This window comes from Olea europaea, chromosome 15 (assembly GCF_002742605.1).
Source record: "Olea europaea var. sylvestris chromosome 15, O_europaea_v1, whole genome shotgun sequence".
In the NCBI taxonomy this organism is placed as follows: Eukaryota; Viridiplantae; Streptophyta; class Magnoliopsida; order Lamiales; family Oleaceae; genus Olea; species Olea europaea.
Window position 1 is genome coordinate 8,366,009 of NC_036251.1, and position 20,220 is coordinate 8,386,228.

The window sequence follows — 20,220 nt, forward strand, 5'->3', positions numbered from 1 at the left end:
GGTTCCCTCCCCCCCCCCCCCCCGCCCCGGGGCCAAGCATGGCCATCAACAGCACCAATTGTTTCAGGATCCTTCCCAAATTAATGTAGCAGATGTGCATTTGTTAACAATATATCTTGGTCTGTGAGAGCAGGAGATTCGGTAAACAAGACTGTTGTTCAACCCAATTCCTTTCAGCTTGGAGCCTCTAAGGTGCTTGTAATATGCAGCCACATTGCATCCTGGAATTGGATTGACTGGGTGGTCAAGGGATAGCACAGTATGCCTATAGTTTGGGCAAGGAGCATGAGCCACGTAAGTTAACAAAAGACGATCGTTATAAAACTACAGAAAATTCAGTTGACATGGAAAATAGCATCAAATCCACGCACAAAAATTAGAAACCTTAATATGGTAGCATCACTCAAAATTATAAAGGGAATTGTGCACTTCCAGAAGTATAGAATTTGGATAATTTGCCATCTGTAGTCTCTCGAGCAAAGCTCCACACACAAAAGAAGACTCCCAAGTAAATAGGAGTTCCAACTACAATCAGGATCGATGTCTTTTTTTCTGGATCGCAATGACCGAATCTACCAGATCTCAATGATCCAAAAAACTAATTCTAGGGGCATATCTATTCTTAACTAACTTCTCAGTAACCCAAGATAAAAGTTAGCCTGGTCCTCCAATTTAATGTTTGGGTCAAGCTTGGTCTTCACCAGCTTTTCAACAACTCAAAATAAAACTATGACATGCAAAAAGATTAGCACTACAATCAAGCTTAATCTTAACCATCTTCTAAACAATCAAACTAAAACAATAGTAGAGATACAGAAGTTTCATACGCTAGGTCTAGCTCAGGTTCCAACACTCTCTCACTAGACCCAACTAGTTACAATCTAAACAATTTCTTAATGAAAAACATGGTTGATTCTCAAGCATCAAAACATAATCCGTCAAAACTGGAAGCCCAACCAAATAATCACCATTGGAACTTATTTAGTACGATATCCTAGAATCACATGACTATCCTCTATCAAGGTCAAGGCTAATCGAAAGATGACTACCTAAGAAGCACGGATACTTGTAAATTTATTGTGTACCTACACCAAATACGTATCCAAGCTTGAATATGCTTGGACACTATCTAATGCGTACCTTATACGTATTTCTTAATTATTTAAAAAATTATATTTTTTTAGCTTGCAACACATATAAGATATGTCATGACAAAAAAGAGTTTTATTGGTTTAGGCAATAGATGACAAGTGTTTTACTTGATAGATAACTATTGTTATTATAAATAATTTATTAAAAATAGATAATATTTATTAATTAACAATTTCAAAGAAAGTATATGTATTTTAAGATAATAAATAAATATACAATTTACACTTATTATTGAAAATATATATTAGCAAATAATTGGCAACTAAAATTTAAAATTATTTGATAACTAGAGTTTATTATTGAAAATAGATAATAGTATTAAACAATGTTTCAAAACCTGGTCCAAGCATCGAACCAAAAAAGAGAAAGAATCAAAGGTCAAGAAGTTCAATTGGGGTCAAACCGAATGTAATAAATAAATAAATTTTTATGAACATTTTAATTTTTTTTTGACAACAGCATATAATTAAATTTCACACCATCAATCTTACCCTGTTTCATCCTCACCCTCTTCTTGAGGTATTAAATGAATCTTATACACCTCCTCAAAAATAAATACAAATATGTTAAAGATATATTTTTTAATGTGAAACTTATAAGTTTTTAATTTGCTAAATCACTATAAAAACTCGTTCCAATTTTACTAAATAATTTGTAAGATTGAAAATAAAAAATTCCCAACAATCTATAGGAATTGAGTAACTTATTTTGCAGTCCTGAACCAAGTGGCCATAAATACTACTAAATAAGTTTTGCTTTACTAGAGTTTCTCAATCCCACATCAAAAGTGTATCAATTATGGGACTGAAAAATGGATATAAAAGAGCTCCATAGCGTGAAAAAATAGATAAATTAGTTGCCAATCCCTAGGTAACCTTTTTATTATATAATTTTTTAAAACAAAATAATAAGTATAGGAACTGACCAAATCATTAAAATCTTCACTGGTTCCCAATTTTTGATTTAATTGGCCGATTTTCAGCTTAATTTATTGATTTTTTATTATGTGGTTAACTTTGGTCCGTTTCCCAATTTCTCCAACTAAATCAACTGGTCCGATCCAATTTTAGTAAAATTGGTATTAAAAATTTTAATACATGTAAAATTTGTTAATAAATAATGGTATTAAAACTTCTAATACACATATCCCGTATCCCTTTCTTAAACAAAAAACTGCATTGACGTACTCGTATCATAGAGTATTCGAATTATGTATCTAAATGCATGCTTCTTAGATGACTACACGATATTCACTGTTATAATCACGAATAGCTCTCCAATACCAAGGAAATATGCCTAGTCTCAGAGTCCAAACCTACCCCCCCCCCCCCACAATCCCTACTAAGTGAGGAAATTTGTTCAGATCCAGAAAATAGTAAATAACTAAACAACTAGCATCCAACATATTGAAGCTTGTCGTTTTGAAAAGAGATCGAGGTTTACACATTGAGGCTAAACCAGAAATGCGCACTCATTTATCTTGCCTTTTCAGAACTTTTCATTGTCATTACTGAATTTTATTTTTTTTTTAAATAGCCTGGAACATTTTCAAGGTTTCTTGGCCTATATTAAACACAACCAAAACATAATAGCTAAAAAAGAAATAAATGGAAAAGCAGAAACCAAGAACAAGCATGTCATAAGATTCCTACAAGTGATTCATGTTGGCCACCTAACTTGAGTTTGTTTCATTTTGACCATCCAACACACTTTTAATTTCAATCATTTCAAAACCAAAACTAATGGCTAGTCCTATATCCCTGATGGAAGGGAATGCGTGACCTGACACTCGTTTGACATTAAATTAACCATTTCTACAAAGAAAGAAAACTCATTAGGGAATTAGAAACCCTAACTTCACCTTTGTACGATCCCTTTCTATTTATTTTGCAAACTACCTACTGATTTAGTCTCAAATAAGCACCAGATCATGCATTCCATCAGCCATGTAAGACTGGAATTAATTTATGGAAATAAAAAAATATAAGTTGTGCAATCAAATTGAAAAAATCAAAGTTAGGTGACCAAATTTGACAAACTTGTAAGCAATGTATCCAAAAGCATAATTGGGTACTGGCGCGTTCTCACACTATGATGCAAGGAATGAGCCTCAAGATATACCAATAAAATAATTCAAAAAGAATACACAAAAAATAAATAAATAAAAATAAAGGAAGCTCAAAGTTAGCCATGAACTTCTTCAAGATCCATAGTAAAACAAATGAACAATATTAAGAGTCTACACTGCAAATAAACATAGAGAGATTGATAAAGTAACAATTCTTAAATTAGTACTCACTTAACAAAATTATAATCCACTAACAGAGTAAATGCAACTTAAAAATATCTCATATTATCACTAATTAAAGGATTTTTAAGAGAAGCATCAACATCTTCCTCTCCATCACTATCAATTTTTTTCACATTCTTCATTATCACCCTCCACATACAATAGCGTTCCTCTGTCCTGTACGTATAAGGCGAAAAAAGGCCATAAAACATTCTAGGTTTAAAGAAACAGCCCAAAAAGTTATACCTTGCAGTTATGGAACTTTTGCTAAAGATTGTTAATGCCTGTTCATTTTGAAAACACCCTTAAGAGAAAGAAGAAGCCTTAAATACAAGAATTTATCTTATAGACCTAATAATCGATTTGAAGTCATCAAATGGTGCAACTTTATTACATGTGTGCCTATTTTCGTTTCTTCTAATAACTTTGGTTGTACATACTTTTTATATTGAAAGAACCTTTGTAGCACGAACACTTTAAATAGAGTAGCGTGTTTGTGTCCGGTTCATGTCGAACACGTGTCAATATCGACACTCCTCGAATACTGCCACAAATATTTTTCTTTTTTTATTAAAAATATTATATACTTTTAACTCAAAATTATTAGTAAATAACAAATAGGTACTCATATTTAAAAAATTCCAATAGAAAAAAATTAATAACAAATATAAAACTAAATTTATAGTTTTATACTATATAAATGAAGAATTTTAAAGAATTTAATCAACGTGTCGTGTGAGTGCTTATTTGAAAAACCACTTGTCGGCATATCGATGACGCGTATCGTGTCAGACACACATGTCAGTATTGGTGTATCGTAGGAAAGAACAATTTCAAGACCAAATAAGTGTCAAGAAAAGAGGTCAACTAAGGGTTATACCATCCAAATTGCAAAGATAACTATTTGAATCCCAAATTCATTAGCGTCTATGCTCAAAAAATCAAATGAAAATAAAATTTGAAATTGGCTATATGGGGAAAATGAAATTATGATAGATAATACACGGATTTTTATTGCCCTATCACAAACATGTTGCTCCCAACCATTTTAAATGCACAAATTATAAAAGGACAAGATGGAAAGCTCAAAGATTGATGTAACACATCAAGTATAGTTTACTTGAGAACTCATACGTCATGGTCATAATATATGCATATACATTTAAGTCCAAGTAAATACAATTGCTTAAGCTCCACAAGCACTCCAATCTCTATATTTACACTTTCTATGGTTGTGAACCTTGTTTCCAATGTATCCATCTTTCCTTAGTATCATATAGACTCCTCAAGAATACAAAAGAAATATAACAAGAAAGTGCTTATGCAGGTATCATATATTTTCAAGCAGTTGAATGGAGCATGATCTCTCACAATATCATATTCTAGCCTTACACATAGTCATAGCAAAACCTTACTTCGTTTGGTGTTATTGAAGGCATAAATAAATTCAATTAGCATAAACTAGAGAATGGAAGGAAAAGTGCATAGTGGTGTGTAAAAATACTACTTCATAAGCTACAACTTTGACAAAGCTATCATGTCAATAAAATTCAAGGGAACTAATATAATTTATGAGTTGCATAACTATCAAGCAAATCCACATATACTGCCATAAACATAATTGGCAGAGTGTAAATCATTGGAATTTTTTTTTTTAACAAATGAATACAAAACAATACCTTTAGTTGGATCCACCACTAGCGGCTGTGAGGGAGGAGTGGGGCGCACGGGCTCAATACCAAAGGCTTGTGCATATGTCTCGTCAAAAGCCTCGAAAAATGCCTTCCTGCATGCCAAAATTGTAGCCTTGTTCTTGATGAAATTGAGCATCCAATAATCATCAGTCAAGGGCATCAAGGCTAGCTGCTGCGCAAAATTGAGCATTTCCCCTGGCTGGAAACTATCTTGTGCTTCTTTGATCTGCCTCCTGGAGTAAACCCCACCAGATTCATAACATCCAACATCCACAGTACAGTAACCCTCAGCAGTTGTGGGCCAGAAATTGTACTTGTTCCGACACCGACAGGCTAACCCCAAACTGCGTCTCCTAGATACCTCACCCACGGCTTCTTCCACTGCCTTTAAAAATGGTCGTGAAGTAATTTGACTGGATTTTTCCGCATAGTTCTCTTCAAATGGTATTAGTTCAGCAGGGTCGAACCACCCATAACTACTATCCCCAAAAAAAGCAACCAACAAATGGCCCTCGTGCTTGGTTCTCCTGACAGAAGGAGAAGCAAAGGCTTCGTTGTATACGTGACCAGGCCACCATGGATGCGATTTTACTTTGCCCCACACCAAGTCACCAACTCCATAACAGTGGGCAAAAGCTTCGCCTTCTTCTCTGGGAGCAGATGAACTAGATTGATTTTGCAAAGCTTCTCCACTCCCACCACCAAATTTAGCTTCTTTATTTTGTAACTNTACTGGTCCCCAAAGGTCGGCATGCAAGTATTCAAGTATAACCACAGATTTATGCATCACAAGGAAAAATGGAAGTCCATTATGCTTTCCTAGAATGTAGTGATCACAAAAACTGAGTTTTTCAATTTTATCCTTCCCAAAAACACCTTCTTCTTTTTTTCAGAATCTACAACCCTTTATCACTTATATGGCCTAACCTTTTATGCTGTATTTGTGACATATATTTTGAACAGAAATTGCTATTGAAGTGGATTCAATAAAATATTGGGTTTGTAAAATATAAAGACCATGTCTCTTGGGGGCTTTTGTAATCAATTGAGAGCCCCTCAAGATTTTAATGTATCCCATATTGATCATAATATGATATTTCAGGTCATCAAGGACACCTAAAGAGATGAGGTTTCTTTGTAGGTCAGGTACATACCTAGTCCCCTTTAAAACATGTTTATTATTTCCTTTTACTCTTAAGGTGACAGTTCATATTCCTTTAACCTGACAAGTCATATGATTACCCATTAACACTTGGCCACCATTTACATTTTCAATGTCAATAAACTATTCTTTGTTGGGACACATATGACATGTGCAACCAAAGTTAAGAATCCATTCTTGATTGAGAAGACTGTTTGTCACAACATAGACTTCATCTATATTAGCCTCATCATTATAGGCCAAGGCTGCATCACCATTGATTTTAGACTTAGTCATTGATTCACTAAGTCTTTTGGGATAATCTTTAATAAAATGACCCTCTTCTTGACAGTAAAAACATTTCTTGCCTTTTGTCTTTACTTTCATTTTATCGTTAAAGTTTCCCTTCCTTTTGTATCCAAATTTATTACTGAAGTTAACATTCTTGAGATGAGGTTTGGATTTTACCATTAAGCTTTCCCCATTATTAGATTCTTTTCTTTCAAATTTCAACTCTAACTCTTTGTTTCTTAAAGCATTTATTATCACATCTACGGTTAGAATTTCCTTCCCATTCTCAATAACATTTTTAACATCTTTGTATTTGTCACCAATTGAGTTCAATAAGACCACAGCCAACTGATCTTTTGAGAGTTTCTCATCACAGTTGGCTAAATCGCGAGATAATCTGTTGAATCTATCAATGTTAACTTCAAGATCCAAAGTTGGGTCCAGTTTGAAACCAAAAAATTGTTTTGAAAAATACACCTTATTAGGCATAGTTTTATTCAACTATGTATCTTCTAATTTTTTCCAAAACTTAGCAGCAATTTTTGTTTCATCGATTTCTCTAAGGACATTATCAGATAAATGTAAAAATAGAGCTCCATGCAGTTTCATCAAGTTTAGTTCTCTTGTTTTCTTCTAAACCATCAGGTCATGACTCTTCAATGAATTTCACACATTTTTGTTGCAGTAAAATAGCTCTCATTTTTTTGCGCCAGAGACTAAAGTCTCCTTTACCATTCAAAATGTCCAATTCAAATGTAATAGAAGTCATTAAGATAAAATTTGAATATGTAACTCGTATAAACAGTAAGTTCAGTAATGTAACAATAGCTTATTAACCACAGTATTTCAACTTGTGAGGAGTACAAGATCACAAAGAACAAATACAAATTATCGCAAGTTATATATACAGTAATCAAGAATACATGCAGGACTTTCAGAAATCTAGATCTTTGACTTATATCACGACAACCCTTAGATTCCAAACAACTCTTAGGGTTTCTAGACAAAGGTATTGCCAAGAATGATCTAGAATATCAAACACAGTTTCAATAGAACTTTTAAGTGATAGCAAATATTCTCTACTGTAAGTTGTAAAATAAGAACAGTCTCACTAGATCCCTTTATTAGGGTTTCAAGAAATAGAAATAATACTACCGAACCGGTCTCAAGCTTTCAAATCTATCGTACTCGTGACTTAGAACCTTTCGTCTTATAGCTCTGATACCACTGTTAAGAGGAGGTTCATTTATCAGTCAATTTACAAACAAGAAAATAAGGTGCAGAAACAAGAAAAAATATCGCAGAAAATAAAGAACGCAAGATCTTTCACCCTAAGGCAAGAGATTTAGAACATAAAATGTTCCTAATCCCCTTTTGAGCTTCAACCACTGGAAGAACCACTTGTATTAAGAAATCGAAACCATGGAATCGTAAAAAATGCACACAACCAAGGCACTCAGACTGAATCACTTAAGATTACATCATAACACCTTTCGATCTACACATAAATGTTTACACAAGAGTAAAGAAGCTCTTAGATTTATAGATCACTCAAGAAATGTAAAAGGCATTTGAGAGAGTTTCTAGAACTCAAAAAGTAGAGAGAGACGAATGAATCGATATCTCAAACCCTAGGAAGTGGAGAGTCGTTAAGAAGTCGCCAGAAGGTCACATATCCGATGGTCATTGGAGTGACACTTGGCATCATCTTAGGCATCCAATAAAATCAATTAAAGGAGTCACATTTCCAGATAAAAGGCGCATTTTATAAATCTAAAACTAAGAGTCAAATATTTCGGTCAATAGTTCTATAAATCAATCCAATCAGCAATAATATTTCCACATCATTGTGCCATATGCTCCACACTTTTTCTCTTTTTTCTTTTTGATTTTTGTTCACACCACATCGTTCAATTTTTTATTATTATTTATGAGTTATGATTTATATTTTATGAGTTACGACCTAGAAATGAGAATTGTAATTTATGAATTATGATAAATAATTCATGTCTTATGACTTAAAATTTATGATTTATCATTTGTGAGTTTCAATTTCTGATTTGAGAATTTATGTTTAGGGAATTAGCATAAGTGAAAAAAATTAATAGAGAAGATCTGAAGCTCAATTCAACCTGTTCTCCGTGTGTTAATCAATTTTAATTAAAAAATAAATTTGGGTATTTTGCAGATTGTAGAATGACTTTTTCAATCAAAACGAAAGCCCATTCTTAGTTCTTCTAGTTCTAATGGTGCATCTAGTTTCACCATTGCTTCTAATCGAGCACATTGTTAAAATAATTGTTGGTTGATAGGCTGATCACATTGGTTTTGATATTACCTGTGGCAACTGCAAGTGTTGAAAAGTGTATTATCTCTTATGAATCTAATTAAGAGTGACTTACGCAATAAAATGGGGGATGACTGATTGAATGACAATTGGGTGGTTTACATGAAGAAAGAGATTTTTGGAACAATTGAGAATGAGACAATATTGCAACGATTTCAAAATATGAGACCTCGTAAAATGCAGTTGTCCAAGTTTATAATTACAAAGTAAGTTTGTATCGTATATTTTTCTTAGTATTTTAGATTGTATTGAATTATATTTTCGTATGTATATAATTTTTATTTTTTAGTGCATTTACATGTATATATTGAAGAATTTTTAATATTATTTAATTAAATATTAATAAACGATTTTGGTTTATAATCAAATTCTAGAAGAATTGTCCCTGCTATGGTCATTTAGTACACAATCACCAAATAGTGATTATCATAATGTTAACAAACTTTCTGGGCACCAATTCTCGACAATTGTACTTGGTAAGTTTTACACAAGATAAAAATAGTTAAGCATAACGGTTGGTACCAAACTAAGCAATATGACAAGTATACAGTAATGCATAGATACGATAACCATGATAGGACGATCGATTAATGTGTATGAATCATTAACATCATTCAAATTTATTCATTGAATTTTCATATCATGCAACCTCTCATCATTTCAAGTGAATGATGGTCATTGTATCACATAGGACAGTCGATTAAATTGAACAAAATTGGAAAGTCCATGTAATTTTTTGCACTTAGCTGAATATACCTAAACTCAACTATGATTATAATACACAATTAGTAACAGTTACACAATCAAGCTACACAATTGGCTAAACAACTATATTTTCGCAAACTACAAAATAAACTACACATATATGAAAATAAGTTGGACAAAATTTTCCATCATCAAAGTACAAAGATTAGATACATGAGTTTCGTAGCCAGCAAAGATCCACTATTCTCAACCCCTGATAGTTCTTTCCATTCAACAAGTTTCAATTATTTCATTTTTCCTCTCTTTTTTACCACTCCTAGTGTATAGAGTTCGGTTCAAAGCAACCAGCGTCGAACGCCATTTCTTCGTCACCACCACTTCTTCATTTTCAATTGGATCGGTAGCATTTGAGGGCACCTCCGAGAAGCTCCTTTACTAAAAGATGGGCTAATGTGCGCTTCAGGTACTCTTCCAATGGCATTATAGTTTGTTAATTTATTCAAAAATTAGTAACATGAACAAATACCAAAGATCAAATGATAATAGGTAATACATTTATTTCGTAACACACGTAGGAGAGTAGATGAAACAAGTTTGACATTGTATCATAACCGTCTAGAAGCAATAATCAATTGTCACGAATTTCAAATCATAACTGTCGATAATGATATTTTATCTCGATAGATGGGTTCCCTAAGAACTACACATGAATTCTTCATGTGCTAACATGAATCAAATATTTGAATCCTCAAATTAAACCACATTACATCAAATTAAAAAACATATCAACTCACAAACTCAACCCATATTTAAATTAAAACAAAAAGTTTTATCCGAAGTACAGTGAGCCAACCATAAATCGATTCAACAACTCACTGCCAATAAAAGATGAAAAAAAATCTCAACATACTCATTTTAATTATTGTACTTACAAATCAAATAATCAAGTCTTAGAGAAAACATAATCACAAAACAAACATATCTCCTTATTCATCAAAAATTGAATCAATGACCCCATAAAAATATCAAAATGTATAGATAAATGATCAAGCTTACAAATAAAATATAACTAAGTTGATTCAAAAATTAAAAAATGAGACGAACTTCATGCAAACTCAAAATCATATTCATAACATAACACAACAAGAATTTGGTTTAACGATAACCCCCAACACAATAACTTATTTGGAAAGAAAATCTCTGTAAAACTTCAAAAATCAAGTAAAATTTTCAAAATCATAAACTAACACTAAACACGAGCGTACTAAAATTTCATACATTCTTGCTTCCAAATGCAACCCAAATGTAATCCACTAAGCAAGAGTGCATATATATATAAATAAATGGATAATTTGTTACAATAGTGTGTAGAATTACTTTAAATGAATTTTGCTTAGTTGTGTAGTACGCGCTTTCCGAATCAGGCATATACATTGGGCATTTGTACCAAGTGTAGTACCACGTACGGCCTTAGCTCGTCCAACTTTGAAGAGCAGGGCTCTATAGATGCCTTAGGAGGGGAGATTCCTTAGAAGGAATCTTCCATTAAGTGTCGCAGCACATACGACCTTAGATCGACACGCATATGGAGCGGGGCTTAATGAGGTTCCTTAGGAGGAATCTTCCATTAAGTGTCACAGTACATACGACCTTAGATCGACCTGCATATGAAGCAAGGCTTAATAAGGTTCCTTAGGAAGAATCTTCCACTAAGTGTCACAGCACGTACGACCTTAGATCGGCCTGCACATGAGGCAGGGCTTAATGAGATTCTGAAAGATTGCTGAGCAAAATGTTCAAAAAAAATAGAAAGTCCCTTTTTATTGATGTGATTGACGTTACAAGGGGACTTTTTCCCTTTACTGATAGTACTGCTTAAGGTGTTTAGCATTCCAAGGGTGGGGTAAGGATCTGCCCTCCAAGTCTTTCAGTTCATATGCTCCTTTTAGCAGGACCTTCGTTATCAGATAGGGATCTTCCCAATTCGGACCTAGGCATCCACTGTCGATCTCTCTTGTGGGGAGGAATACTTTCCGTAAGACGAGGGATCCTATCTCAAATTTTCTTTTTCGTACTTTTTTATTATAGTACTTGGCGTTTCGCTGTTTGTAAACGGCATTTTTGAGTTCGGCATTGTTTCTTTTTTCCTCGGTTAGGTCGAGCTCCGTGTGAAGAGCCATGTGGTTCCTTTCTTCGTCCTAATCAGTTATGCGTAGCGAAGGAATGTTGATCTCTAGTGGGATCACGACCTCTATGTCGAAAGCCATTGAAAACGAGGTTTCTCCAGTACTTGTTCTTGCGGTAGTACGATAAGACCATAACACATTGGGGAGTTCCTCAGCCCATCCTCCTTTTAACAAGTTAAGTTTTGCTTTCAATGTGTCCTTAATAATCTTGTTAATGGCTTTGACTTGGCCGTTTACCTGTGGATTGTTTGGTGATGAGAAATGTTTCTTGATGCCGAGCTCTTCGTAGAAATCCAAAAGTCGTGCGTTGTCGAATTGTTTTCCATTATCCGTAACAATGCAGTGAGGTATGCCAAACCTGCAGATAACTGATTTTCACAAAAAAATTGGTTATTTTCTGTTCGGTGATGGTGACAAGGGGCTCTGCCTCGGCCCATTTAGTGAAATAGTTTACTGCGACGATGGCGAATTTTACACCTCATTTCCCAACGGGCATGGGTCCAATTAGGACAACCCCCCATTTTGTAAAGGGCCAAGGCGCTGTCACTAGGTTTGGTTTGCGCGGTGGAGTGTTTATGATGGGGGCGAGGCGCTGGCACTTAACGCATCTTTTGACAAATTTAAGGGAATCTTGTCTTATTGCAGGTCAAAAGTATCCTTGTCGTATAATCTTGTGGGCCATGAGAGTCCGTCAGAATGGTTTCCACATATTCCTTCGTGAACGTTTTACAGGACGTGCTGGGCTTCCTCTTCGTTCAAGCATCTTAATAAGGGCGTGGAATATCCCCGTTTATATAGCATATTATCAATGAGAGTGTACCTGACCGACCTTGTTCGGAGCTTTCTAGCCTCTGCAGGCTTTTCAGGGTATTTTTCGATTTTCAGGTAAGAGATGATCTAGTCCTGCCAAGTTGGTTTAGGGTCTATCATCATCAGGACCACTTTATCCAGCTCGGTAGACGGTAGGGATATCCTTCCTACGAGAATGCTATCGAATTCCTCGATTCCCTCACTGGTGGCTAGGTGAGCCAATGCATCGGCATGATTGTTCTGAGATCGGGGAATTTGTTTTACTTGGGTGGTTTTAAACCTTTCAAGTTCTTTTTTTACAACTCGTAGGTAGTTGTCCATCCTGTCTTCTTTCGCCATATATACACCGTTGACCTGATTCACGACTAGTTGGGAGTCGCTGTGTAGAATTAGGTCGGAGGTCCCTAATCCTGAGGCCATCCTTGCTCCAGCAATAAGAGCTTCGTACTCAGCTTCATTATTTGAGGCTTTGAAGTTGAATGGCAAGGCTTCAAAGAACATGCGGTGATCGTGACTGATTAATACGATGCCGGTTCCAGATCGTTCTCCGGTGGATGAACCGTCAATGTAAAGTTTCCAAGGGGTTTCTTTCTGTTGTTCTTCAATTGGGACGTTGCAGAACTCAAAGACAAAGTCGGCGAGTGTCTGGCCCTTTATGGAGGAACGAGGCGTATATTTGATGTCGAATTGTCCGAACTCCACTGCCCATTTTACCATCCGTCCAGAGGTGTCGGGTCTTTGTAGCGTTTGTCTCAATGGAGAGTTGGTCAAGACCTCAATGGGGTGTTCCAAGAAATATGGCCTCAGTTTTCACGCTGCCATCAGCAGGGTGAATGCCAGTTTTTCTACAGTCGAATATCTGAGCTCGGCTTCATGAAGCACTTTGGTTACGTAATAAACCGGATGTTGAATGCCATTTTCTTCTTGGGTTAGAATGACGCTAATGAGGTGCTCTGAAACAGATAAATATATCTTCAAGTCCTCGCCTGCCTTAGGTTTTGAAAGCACTGGAGGTCTAGCTAATTGTCTTTTTAGCTCGTTAAAGGCGTCCTGGCATTCTTTGGTCCATTCGAACTTCTTTCCACCTCATAACGTGTCGAAAAAGGGTTTGCATTGGTCCGTAGATTTGGAGACGAACCGACTGAGGGTCGCAACCCTTCCGGTTAAACTTTGTACTTCTCTGGGTTTAGTTGGAGGCTTCATTTGGATGATAGCTTGTATTTTTTCAGGGTTTGCCTCGATTCCTCGGTTGTTTACGATGTAACCTAGGAATCTTCCTGAACTGACCTCGAAAGCACATTTTCTCGGGTTTAACTTCATTCTATACTTCCTCAGTATATCAAACATTTTGGTTAGGTGCTGACAGTGGTCCTTGGCCTTTATGCTTTTGACCAGCATATCGTCTACATACACTTCCATTGTTTTTCTGATCTGTTGGGAAAACATGAAATTCACGAGTCACTGGTAGATGGCGCCAGCGTTTTTGAGACCAAATGACATTACTCTGTAGCATAAAGACCTCGATTGATTATGAACGAGGTATGCTCCTGATCTGGGCCGTACATCGGTATCTGGTTGTATCCGGAATACGCGTCCATGAAGTTGAGTAGCTCATGTCCGGTTGTGGCGTCCACCATTTGATCTATTCTTGACAATGGAAAGCTGTCTTTAGGGCATGCTTTGTTAAGATCGGTGAAATCTATGTATACCCTCCAATCTCCGTTGTGTTTTTCACAAGGACCGGATTCGCGACCCACTTCGGGTATTTCGCTTCACGTAGGAAACCGTTGTTCAATAGCGTTTGCACCTCTTTATTTAGTGTTTCATATCTTTTAGGATTCAGAGGTCGTCGTTTTTGCTACTTTGGCCGAGCTGAAGGATCCACCTATAATTTGTGGCATGCAATATTAAGATCTATTCCTCTCATATCACTGTGATCTCAGGCGAAGACATCGATGTTCTCTTTAAGAAAAGCTACAATCTTGCTTCGGGTGGAGGGCTGCAACTCGCACCCAACTTTGAGTTCCTTTATTTGGTCCTTAGCACAGACTCGAACTCCTTCTAGTTCTTCTACGGGTTCTTCGCCTTCGATCCTGGTCCGTGGGTCTAAGGGAATGAGTTTGGATTCCCATATGTTCGCCATATGTACCCCCGGGAAGCTGTGTTGATGGCTCGTACAGGTATTCCATTGGTAACTTTCGACGAGCTCCCTACTTCCTTTGACTTTTCCCACACCATGGGGTGTGGGGAACTTGATAGAATAGTGATATAGGGAAATTGCTGCTCTCAGGCTGAAGAGTAGGGGCTGTCCCATCATAGCATCATAAGGGGAGGGGGTGTCGAACACCACGAACTCGAAGTTCGTCTTCAACTGCCAAGGTGCTGATCCAGACTCGACTTTGAGTTTGATTGATCCTTTGGCAGAAGTCAAGGCTCCACTTAATCCTAGGACCATATTTGGATATGGTTGAAGAAAGTTAGCAGGGATACCCATCTATTTTAGGGTATGGCTGAATAGGATGTTCAGAGAGCTTCCTGTATCTACCAAGACTTTGGGGATTGTTACCCCGGCTATAAGCAACGAGATTACCATAACTCCGTGGTAAAGGTATGGGTCCGCCTCCTCCTCGTCAAAAGATAGTTGCTCGTTTGTGGCTTTTTTGAGATTTTTTTTCCGTTATGCCTATCTCTGAGAGATTTGTAACGATTGGTCTCTTTGGTCTAGCTTCCTCAACTTGTGTGTTCGTCCTACTCCTCAGCATGTTGACTTGTGGCCTTAGTAGGTCGACGTTGCAGACTCTTGTAGTAGCTTGATCCCCTTAGATAATTCCAGTCTCGTAAGGGATGGGAAATTTCACACAATAATGATAAATTGACGTGGCAGCCTTTAGTTCTTGTAAAATGGGCCATCCCAATATTGCATTGTAATTGGACGGTAAATTGACCACCACAAAATCCGCTTAGATTCCTCTTTGGCAAGGAGCTTCGCCCAGTTCCACACTAAGGACTATCTAACCTAGGGCTTCGATAGGATCCCTAGAAAATTCCAGTAGCTTCCTTGGATATGGTTGGAGGTAGCGAATTGATATTTCGAACTGCCTCAAAGTTCATGAGTACAGTATATTGACCGAACTTCCATTGTCCACTAAAGTGCAGTGGACTTTCACTCCGACGACCATCATTGTGACCACCAGGGCGTCACTTTGGTCTTGGAGGATTCCTTTAGAATCTTCTTCCGTGAACCAAAACGATTCGGGGTCAATGTCGGTCCTAGGGATTTGATTCCGGTAGTTCGGTACGATTTTTGCACTTCAAGCTTGCCTTTGCCTGGCCCTTCTAGATCCTTCAATTTACCGATTTTCGCCCACCACCATTTTGATTTCGGCATGTGGAGGTGGGTTACGGTTGGGGATTGCTTGTTGGGCTCATGTGGGGCCCCCTACAGCTGTGGCTGCTGCATCATAGGTCGATCTGCTTCTTTTGGCTTGGCAACAATCTCCTGTAACCGACCTCGTCGAATTAATGATTCAACTTCCTCTTTTAAGTCCCGACAGTTATCATTATCATGGCCCATCGTCCTGTGGTATCGGCAGTGTCGTCCTTGGCGTTGTGCAACCTGTTCGTTTTTCAGGACTATAGGTCTGCGAAATGCTTCTTTTGTGTTGGCTTGCGTGAATACCTCTTCCAAGGAGGCTTTGAGTGGGTGGTGCTCCCGGAACTTGTACGGCTGAGCCCTGGGACATTCTCTTTCCCTCCTGTCCTTCTTTCTTTCTGGTTGAAGACTGCGGCTTGGTTTTTTTTCTTTCACCACATCATTAAGGTCAATTTCACGTCTTGCTTCCTCTTGGTCAGAGGTTGCCTTTTCAGCGCTTATGTGTTTCTCAGCTCGGTTCAGGAACTCGAGATAAGTCCTTGGGCCGTCCTCGTGTACTGACCACCAGAATCTCGTTTTGGGTCTTAGTCTTGCTAATACGGCCATGAGTGCCGCATTGTCAGATATTTTTTCTACTTCCATGGATTGCTTGTTGAACCTACTCAAATAGCTTTTGAGGGATTCACTTCTTCCCTTCTTGATGCTCACTAGACGTTCTTTGGGTGTAGTTCTAGCCTTTGAGCCCATAAACTGGGCTAAGAATGCCATGGCTAGGTCATCCCAATCTTTTACCGACCTTTCGTGTAGCCTCCTCAACCATCTTTGGGCTTTGTCTCCTAGAGTGAAGGGAAATGCTCGACACATGATTGCGTTGCTTGCTCCCTGTAGTTCCATCCATGAGGTGTATTTGTCAAGGTGGCTGAGGGGGTCACTATCTCCTTCGTATGCGGCGATCTGGGAAATTTTTAATTTTTCAGGCAGTGGTTCTATGAGGACATCCTCGGTGAAGGGAGAATATCGTTTGGTTTGGTAAGCTTCCGTGCCACCTTTGTTTTTAGCCTCCAGTTCGACGATGCATTTTTTAAGCGTGCTTAGTTCTAGTTCTATTTGTTCCAAAGGGCGTTTCAGGTTGGTTTGTCCTTGCGTAGGGGTCAGCGAGTGATGAGTCCCCAATCTGTCGAACACACTTGCAGTCCTTCTCGCCTCAAGTTCCTTACTTTTGACCTCATCGATTTGGCTTCTCGATGATTCTCCTCTTGAAAAGTGAAGAGTCCTCCTGGTGGGGGGACGCTTTGCTTTTGTCCTTACAGGGAAGTCCACCTTGATATCTAGTGGAGACGAATGGGCTTGGCTCATTTCCATTCGCCCCACTGCATTTGTCAATTTTTTTAGGGCTTCCCTCATTGCAATCAGTTGAGGGTCTTGCCGTTGTGAAGAATTCAGTGGTACATTAGTTTCATGAGGGTAGGTGTGAGATGGATTTTTGGAACTTGAGCTATGACTCATAGCCTTTGAAAGAATTTTTTTTTTATGGAGCAAATGAAACTATTTTTCACAATTAGGGCCCTCCTTCTAGCGCCAAACCGTTGATGTTAAAATTAGCAAGGATGATTTTGAACCAACTTTAAGAAAAAAAGCGATTTGTGTTTAGAAAAGATCACAAAGATGTGATAGTGCCATAAGTTGTTATCTCAATTCGCTCTACCTTTACAAGGGTCATATTCAACTATTTATACACATTTTAGTCGAAATTACATCAAATCAATCAAATCACCAATAGTGCCAAGCTCGCAACTCGGGTGGCCGAATTCTCCAATGATTGGTCAATGAGGTCGGTTGTCATGTGCCAATGTATTGCAAAAGTAATGATGACCTGTATGGGGCTGGAATTCGAGGACTTGGAATTGGCCATTCCGAGCGACGATGACATCACCTGTGGCAAGTGTCTCTGATTGATAGGATGATGTAACAAGGGGTAATCATGATGTTTTTCTAAGATGACGGCGGGTAACTCCGACCTGAGAGTGTGGGCCGAACTTACGTTTAACTAATGTGGGGTTAACGAACTGTTTTTATCATATCGGAGTTTAGATGTTAACAACTTTAACTGGGTGGATAAAATTTAAGTTAATCTATTTTTAGATATTTTTGTAAATGATTTGAAAAGGCTTGCAAAAATTAAAACCTAACCAACCCGGTTTTAACCAACCCTTTGGTTTAGGGGTTGTTTGATCCATTTTTTCTTTTCTTTTTTTTTTTCCCGAAAAAATACATTTTGAAATAGTGTTATGATAGAGAATGTGTGGTTAAAAAAATAAAAAGAAAAGTGTTGAGTTTGTGTGTAAAATGTGTAGTTGAAATGAGGTCAAATAACTGTTAAAGAATGTATTTGATGAAAAATGGGGCTCAAACAAGGGTTTAGTTCAAAATCAAAACGTTGTAAATCACAAGGGTTTAGTTCAAAATCAAAACGTTGATGGATTTACGTGGACCAAAACCAACGATTTTGATTTTTTTATTCAGCCCTACATTTGAATAATTAAATCATATCACTTTAGTTCATAATCACTCATAACCTTATTTTACGTATTTAATGACATATTTTATTTTTTCTATTTCTAAACATATCTGCTAATAGTAAAAATTGGAAGGAAAATTTATAATATCAGCTCACGGTTTATAAAAAGTTATTGCAATTAAGTAAAATCGAACCTGAATCAACAGTTTGTTTTCGAGTTCAGTTCTAGTAATTATGTGAACCCAAAGTATTTCATTTACAAAATATTCGAACCCAAATTATTTCATTTACAAAATATTCGAAGTGTAATGAGGAAAATGCTTGTTGTATATCACTCCTTACATAAGTTTTTACAGATTAATGATGTGTCAAAAAAAAAGTGAGAGAGTTTTTTTTTTACTTATTTGGTAGATGAGATTTTTACTTAATTAAAATTCGTTACATTATTTGTTGGTAAACAAATATGTAAGTTGTGATATATATGTAGTATAGTCGTTGTTTTAATTATCAAGCATCCGTTTGATTCTCATCCAAATTCACTTTTATTGATTTTATAATTTTGGAACAATACTTGAAATATAAAAAATTCCTGCACCAGCATCATTTATGAAAGAATTATTCTATTTGTACAAAATCATGTACAACATGATTGACCAAGTGGCGGCCCCTATTGGAGGGGCGGTTTTTTTCAATAGGACAGCCGCCCGTCCAATAGAGGACTGCCACTTGGCCACTTTATCAACCATGTTATACACCATATTATACTTCTATCATCATTCTTTGTGAAATATTTGATACAGATGCAACCCCCGGCCCCTCTAAAAATAAGCATGCCCATTTATGTCCTCAATTGTGAAATTGAAATTACCGTTGCGCCTTTTCCATCACAAGCCCTCAAATGCACGAATTTAACGCGCAATAATGCATAAACCAAATGCACGGTGAGGGGTAAAGTTGGTGTATTAAAAAGAACTTATGCATAGGTTATTTTCAACGTCAATTTGCCATTCAATCAACCATTTCAACGTAACGAGCCTCATAAAATTATGAAGGAAAATGAGTTTTTCAGGTCTCAAACAGTGGCTAAATGATTTTTAAAATGATAAAAATATAAAATAATATTAGAACTAAGAAAACATTTTTTTACGCCTAAGCATCTTCCAAACTCATAAAACTTGAAACTTGACCTCACACTTAGCTATGTTTTTACGCCTTTTAGAATATTGTTTATGAGTAAGGTTGCAAGAGGCATAATGAATCAAACATCAGAATGGTCAATTTATATGAAGCCATTAATATCGAAATATAATAGACTGAATTAGTAAATTCAACGAGTTTTGATTCGATTGTAAAAAATTTTGTTTAAAATCTCCCATTAATATAACAAGGTATGTGAATTTAAATTAATCAACACCCTTTCTCATCACTTGTGTTCATCATTCTTCTATATGGCAATTAAGTTATTATCATACTATTTAGTGAAGTATTAAATAATTTTACTCACTGGACAATGTGACCATACCTTCGTTATCATATAGATAGGTGATGAACACATATGATATATAGCATTTTCATTATCATGTATTCAAAATAATTATAAAAATTAGAGAAAGATGTAAAGGTGAATCAAAAAAATTTACATGACAACTTAAACTTTATAATTTATTTTTAAAACATAAAAGAATCGAACTAGACTCAACAAAAATTGATTGT

At 36.5% G+C, this 20,220-nt stretch overlaps 1 protein-coding gene across 1 annotated transcript in view; it reads right to left on the minus strand.

Annotated features, from left to right (window-relative positions):
* The window catches only part of LOC111411181, a 24,242-nt gene extending 17,185 nt beyond the window's left edge, over positions 1-7,057 (minus strand). Inside the window, exons 1-3 of the mRNA XM_023041737.1 lie at positions 6,457-7,057; positions 6,154-6,252; positions 5,122-5,955 (exon numbers count right to left, since the gene is read on the minus strand). Coding sequence (XP_022897505.1) covers positions 5,122-5,955; positions 6,154-6,252; positions 6,457-7,057 — 1,534 coding nt within the window. The remainder of the gene's footprint in view (positions 1-5,121; positions 5,956-6,153; positions 6,253-6,456) is intronic.
* Positions 7,058-20,220: the final 13,163 nt, after the last annotated feature.